The 6,921-nt window shown below is 37.9% G+C and overlaps 1 protein-coding gene across 1 annotated transcript; it reads left to right on the top strand.

The window, feature by feature from the left end:
- Positions 1 to 3,163: 3,163 nt before the first annotated feature.
- LOC100964665 (olfactory receptor 7C1-like) lies at positions 3,164 to 4,102 on the top strand. The gene has a single exon (XM_003803718.1). It carries the CDS (start codon positions 3,164 to 3,166, stop codon positions 4,100 to 4,102), a length of 939 nt encoding a protein of 312 aa, XP_003803766.1.
- Positions 4,103 to 6,921: the final 2,819 nt, after the last annotated feature.

Here is a 6,921-nt window from a genome sequence, read left to right as displayed (position 1 = left end):
GCATTGATAGACACTTGAGTTGTTTCCACATCTTTGTGATTGTGAACTGAGCTTCTATAAACATTTGAGGGAAAATATCCTAATGGTAGAATGACTTTTTCTTCTGGGTAGATACCTAGTTATGGGATTGTGGAGTCAAATGGGAGGCCTACTTTAGTTCTTTGAAGAATCTTCATGCTTCTTTCCAAAAAGCTGTACTAGTTTGCAGTCCCACCAACATTGCATCAGTGTACCCCTCTCTCTTAACCCATGCCAGCATCTAAGTTTTGGGACCTTGGGATGTGGGCTATTCTCACTGGTGTTGGGTGTTTATTGTCTTTTTGATGAGTGGCCATTCTGACAGAGGTAGGCCATTCTGACTAATATATAGCTGAAGCAAGACAGGCCATGGATCTATAATTGTGAACTCAGGACAGATGCACGAAAGGGAGTTGATTAGATTCTTCTCTGTGCTTCTGTATATGTTTGAATTATTCATAATAAATATGGTTTCAAAGGCCCCAGTGGGAGCCTTTAAATTCCTCTGACATGAGTCCTACTCCCAAAAAAACAAAATAGACTTAAAATTTTCCAACTCAATTTATGATCTCCAGAATCTTAGTAGTTATATTGCCTAGGGATTACAACATCAGAAAACATTATTTAATGAGTACTTATAAGGATTCAGGTTCTGGAACTCAACAAACATTAGACCTCCTCTCCTCACCATCAGTTCACAATCTAAGTAAAGAAGGAAACTCTCTCTTGCTTCCTGGAACATCACCATTGTCCAGAAATCCATGCTTAGCACCATCACCCTGATGTTAAGGACACAGCTGTTGCTTCCACCATTCATCTGCCCTGGAAGACCAGACTCACAAAACATCCTCAACTGACCACATGCCAGCAAGCAACAGGTGCACAGGCAGAGTAAGTTTTTGGCTAATTAAAATTAAATAAATGGGCTGAGAGGCAGTTCCCCTAGGGGTATAGCCAGGGATAAAGAAATATAAAAAGTTCAATTAATTAAAAAAATTTCAAATAAGCTCAATTGCCTAGCTAAGAAGGAAGCCTCAGATTTAATTGCAGTCTCTTCTCTCTGAGCATTTTCCTCTTGTCCTCTGATATTCTTACATAATTTCCACAGCCTTCTCTTTTCACACCAGAAGTTGTCTCTTTCTCAATGTTTTACAAGATGATGTCAATTTCTCTTAATATCTCATCCAGTTTCTGAATCTCCTGGTTACCTTACTAACCGTTGCTTGTGCATGAGAGAGACCTCACTCATTTACTCACACATTCAACAAGCATCACAGTCACCTTCAGCTGTCTCTTCAGTGTTCATGAATGATGGGCCTCTCAACCTCTGTGATTCTGGAGAGGTAAGATAAGGCCATTCACCATACAAGATTAGCTTAATTCTGCACCTAGTTAGTGTTAATATAAATCATTCTTCATATTATTTCCTGATTACCTTCAATGAACTTTTTGTACTGATTTTTTTGAGACAGAATTTCACTAGTGGCAGCATCATAGCTCACTGCAATCTTGGATTCTTGGGCTCAAGTGATTTTTCTGCCTCAGCCTCTTGAATAGATGAGACAACAGGCATGCACCACTGTCCCTAGCTAATTTTTCTATTATTTTTAGTAGAGATAAGGTCTCAGTCTTATTCAGGCTGGTCTTGAACTCCTGAGCTCAAGTGATCTCCCTGCTTTGGCCTTCCAGAGGACTGGGATCATGGCATGGGCCATCACTCCTAGCCATTTTTGTACTATTTTGAATAATGTATTTTTCCTATGATATATCTGTTTATTGCTGGAAAAAGAGAAGACATGTTTGTTTGTGTTATGACTTAACCTTACCAAAATGCCTTATAAGTTGTAATAGCTTTCCAGTTGATTTTAGGCTACCAATTTTATCTGAAAATGTGATCAATCTAATTTTATACAAGATATGAAACTATGATTGCATTTTCTTCCTTAGTGGCATTGGTTTGAAATTTCAGAACACTGTTGGGTAGCAATAGTGACAGGCATATTGTCTTCTATAGGAGCTTCATAAAGATCCCTCAAATAATTTCATGTCAGGGCTGATATTAGCTCATGAACAAGGAAGATGTTTTACAATTGTTAAGAAATATAATTCTATTTATGGTTATCTCAAAACATTTGTATATATTAAGACAGTCATATTACATATAGAAAAATTTTTCTACATATTTTTGTACTATAATAAATAAATTACCAATATAAAATGTTCATTGCTTTCCTCTGTTGGGTTATACCTGATCATCATATTTACTATTCTTGACAAATTTATAAATATATTTTATAGCTACTTTGAGCTTTTTCCATTTCTGCTAATTAGAGTAATGAGTGTTTGGGGGAAGTTTTTGATTTTCTTTTTTTTACATGGCTGCTGTTATAGTAGGATATTGTCTTTTGGTATCAGTGTTAAAATGGATTCAGAAAATTTATTGATATTTATTTCACATGACTCCAAATACTTTTTATACATTGCAGATAAGTGGGATTTTAAAACTAATTTGACCTCTTGTCTTTCGTGAGAAATAAATGTGACTAATAATATAATATTTTTTTGATGATTAATCCATTGTACTTCTGAAAAATATTGATACCCTCATTCCCCTCTCCCCCACATAATATTTGTACACACTTATGTAACTTATATGATATTCGGTTACATGCATAAGATGTGTGATGAGCAAGTCAGGATATGTAAGGTGTTTATCACCTCAAATAATTATCATTTCAGTGTGCTGGGAAATTTTTAACTCCCCTCTTTTAGCTATTTTGAAATATTCAATACATTGCTGTTAATTAATCAAGAGTGTCAAAAACATCATGGCATTCTTACTATTTATGGAAATTATATATGGATCTGTGGCTTTTAAAATTATTATTGTTATAAAGGCATAAATAGAAAAGTAAAATAAAAAGCATATCAGAGAAGAAAAAAGACTGGCTGACCAAGGGTCAGGGAAGTTGAAGAGATGAAGTCAGCTTTGGAAAACTCACGCTGACAGAAGAGGCCATTAAAGCAAATGCATCATCCCATCAATGCATCAGGTTCCAGCAAAAATAGACTGTATTTCTGAGATGCCTGCTGATGATTCATTTAGTCTCCTTCTGCCTCTCTCTCTTGCAGATATTTCCTTAACATGGAGCCAGACAACGACACAGGGCTTCCAGTATTTCTCCTCCTGGGATTTTCTGAAAAGCCAGAATTTCAGCCTGTTCTCTTTGGGCTATTCCTGTCTTTGTATCTGGTGACTGTCTTTGGGAATCTGCTCATCATCCTGGCCATCATCTCAGACTCCCACTTGCACACCCCCATGTACTTCTTCCTCTCCAATCTGTCCTTTTCTGACATCTGTTTCACCTCCACCACGATTCCAAAGATGCTGGTGAACATCCAAACACAGAGCAAATCCATCACTTATGTAGGCTGCATCACCCAGATGTACTTTTTTACAGTTTTTGGACTTTTGGACAATTTACTATTGACAGTTATGGCCTATGACCGCTTTGTGGCCATCTGTCACCCCCTGCTTTACATGGTCATTGTGAACCCCATGCTCTGTGTCCAGCTGCTTGTCCTCACCTGGCTCATCAGCGTGCTGGGGGCCCTTCCTGAGAGTTTGACAGTGTTGCAGCTTTCTTTCAGCGCAATTGCTGAAATTCCACACTACTTCTGTGAGCTCCCTGAGATCCTCCAACTCTCCCACTCAGACACCTTTGTCAGTAACGTTGTATTATACATCGTGACGGGTGTCATGGGCTTCTTTCCTCTTGCTGGGATTCTTTTCTCTTATTTTCAAATTGTTTCTTCTGTCCTGAGGATCTCAAAAGCAGGGGGGAAGTATAAAGCCTTTTCCACGTGTGGGTCTCATCTTTCCGTTGTATGCCTTTTCTATGGGACCTGTCTGGGAGTCTACCTCAGTTCCACATGGTCACATGCTTCTCAGACAGGGGTGTTTGCCTCAGTCCTGTACACTGTGGTCACCCCCATGCTGAACCCTTTCATCTATAGCCTGAGGAACAAGGACATAAAGGGGGCCCTGAGAAAGCTTCTATGCAGCCTGACAACCTCCCAGTGATAGCAGAGACATGCCTGGACAAGTGTAATCAAAGGCAATGGAACAGACCACTTAATTGTGTGAACTCTGAGGTTTTCTTGCCTGGGTTCTAACAGCAAAGCTCTGCTTACAATAGTTATTAAAAATGAATAAATATTCTTTTGTTAAGGGTATCTCCAAGTCATTTGTCTATTTTGTATTTTTTTAAAGACTATTTTTCATATGTAGGAGTAATTAAAATTTTTGTTATACGGGGTGTCCATAAAGTTAGTGTGAAATTTATTATGTTAAACTATTTTAGATTGCACACAAACTTTTATGTCCACCTTGTATATATGAGGGCTGTCAAGAAAGTATTCAGCCATTGTTAATATAACAAATGTCTTTGTTTTTCATATTACATGATTTGATACTTTCCAGACAGTCCTCATAGATACAGAGGGTTCTAAAAAAAAAAAGTACGCACATTTTAAGAAAGGAAAAAATGTATTAAAATTGTAATACTCAAGTAATGTTTGACTTTTGCAATTACAAGAGGTACAAGATACAATCTATAAGACAATAAACCAGTATATATGAGGGTGATTACCAAAATTTTGAGATACAGAATAATCAAGAAACATAAAACCTGCATAGATGGAAACAAATGAAGTCTTCCTAGCAACACCAGTAAGCTGAGCAAGTTGAAACTTTCAGAGATGAATCAGAAAGGATGCTGTTGACTATGTTTCTTAGAAGTGAAATAATGGACCATAACACAGCATGTCTCGAAACTCTGGTACTTACCCACATGTTGCATATTATAATTTTTTGAGACCTTTTGTATATATATATAGAGAGAGAAATAGAGAAAGAGGTAGAGGAATAAAAGAGAGAGAAAGAGAAAAATACAGAGAGATAGAGAAAAAGAGACACAAGGAGATACTTTTTCGGATCAGTAGCCTCCCTTACCACTTTCCTCATGGGTTCCTTTGATGAACACACTGTTAAAATTTTGATAAAGTCTATTTAAAAAAAAAAAATTATCCTCCTTTTCTGCAGATCAGAGTTCTGGCTGTGATTTGTTTGTGTTATCTGCTCAGGGTCTCACAAGGTCGGAGTCAAGTTCTTATCCATCCTGTGTTTCCATCTATACCTCAAGATTCTCCTCTTCATTCAGGTGTCAGCAGAATTTAATTCTTTGTATCTGTTAAGACTGTGGCCCCCTTACCTTGCCGGCTGTTGGATAAGGTTCACACTTAAACCTTACAGGCTGTCATCAAGTTCTATACATGTTGTATTTTGGACTGAATATTGTGTCTCCGTCCCTGAACTGTATGCTAAAATATAATCCCCAATGTGATGCTACTGAGAGGTAACTAGGCCACGAGGGTAGAACCCACACGATGGGATAAGTTCCTGCAGTAAAAGAGAGCAGAGGGCTAAGCTTGCTGACTCCTTTTCTGCCATGTGAAGACACAACGAAACGTCAGCACTCAGCATCTCAGAAGAGGACACTCACTAGATCCCAAACATGGTGGCACCATTTCAGATGTCCAGGCCTCAGAACTGTGAGAAATTACTTTCTGTCATTTTGTTAGAGCAGCCAGAGATGACCAAGACATTGGCTTTCTCAGCATGTGACGCCTTACTGCTTAGAGGTCAATGGCAGAATCTCTCCCATCCTGTGAATTTCTTCCTTGATGAAGGCTCCAGCCTCTTTGAAGGGTCCATCTGACATGGTCAGGTCAAGCCAGGTAAATTCCCTTTTGATTAATTCAGAGGGATCACATTGAGACCTTAATTATAAGTCTAAGGGGCCCTCTCAGAACTCTTCCTCAACCCACATTAATAAATTAATAAATTGGAGGATTTGGTAATGTTAAGATGCCAGTTCTTGTTAAACTGATCTGTAGATGTGGTGAAAAACAAATAAATATTACAAGGGTTATTTGATAAAAATTGACAACCATGTCTAATATTTACATAGAAGTGCAAGTAATCTACAAAGGCCAAAATAGTGTTGAAAGAGAATGAAGTTGAAAGCCTCACACTACTTGAATTCAACACTTAATGTTAAGGTACAATAATCAAAGTGCTGCTCATGCCTGTAATCTCAGCACTTTGGGAGGCTGAGGCAGAAGGATTTCCTGAGGCTAGGTTTTCAAGACCAGCCTGGGCAAAATAGCAAGACCTCATCGTTCAAAATTTTATTTTTCAAGAACTACCTGGGTGAGTGGCACATGCCTGTAGTGCCAGGTACTCAGGAGGCTGAGGCAGAAAGATTGCTTAAATCCAGGAGTTTGAAGTTACAGTGAGCTCTGATGATGCCACCACATTCCAGCCTGGGCAAGGTAATGAGAGCCTGTGTCTAAACAAAAAAGAGAGTGAGAGAAAGAGAGAGGTAAGATTGGTTAGGATATGTAGGATTTTATAGATTCTCTGTATCTGTTTATTTCTTGTTTGAGTGTAGTGATGTGCTTTCCAGAATTTAATACCCCAAGCAGAAACTTGTGTTTTTAACCTTTTATGTGATTTGAGAGGGAAGAGACAGCCAGAGAGAATGAGTACTTCTCTAATGCCTAGTAGAGAAACAGTATGATTTTCTCCTCACCATACAATTTGATTCCTCATTATTTCATTCCTAATTTTTTTTTATTGAATGGTAACTATATTCATTCCTAAATTTTGAATTGCAAACTATTTGAGTTCAGAAAGCAAGTAATATACAATTACTTTGATTACCATTCTTTTTTTTTATTGAATGATAACTATGTACATTAATGCACTTCTGGGGTGCAGTGTGGGGTTTTCATATGCAATCTGAAATACTTCCATCAAACTGGTCAACACAGCCTTCA

The sequence above is a fragment of the Otolemur garnettii genome, unplaced genomic scaffold (assembly GCF_000181295.1).
Source record: "Otolemur garnettii isolate 467f Iridium unplaced genomic scaffold, OtoGar3 scaffold00467, whole genome shotgun sequence".
NCBI classification, from domain to species: Eukaryota; Metazoa; Chordata; class Mammalia; order Primates; family Galagidae; genus Otolemur; species Otolemur garnettii.
Note: the sequence above shows the minus strand (reverse complement) of the source record. Positions and strands in the feature narration are given on the sequence as shown.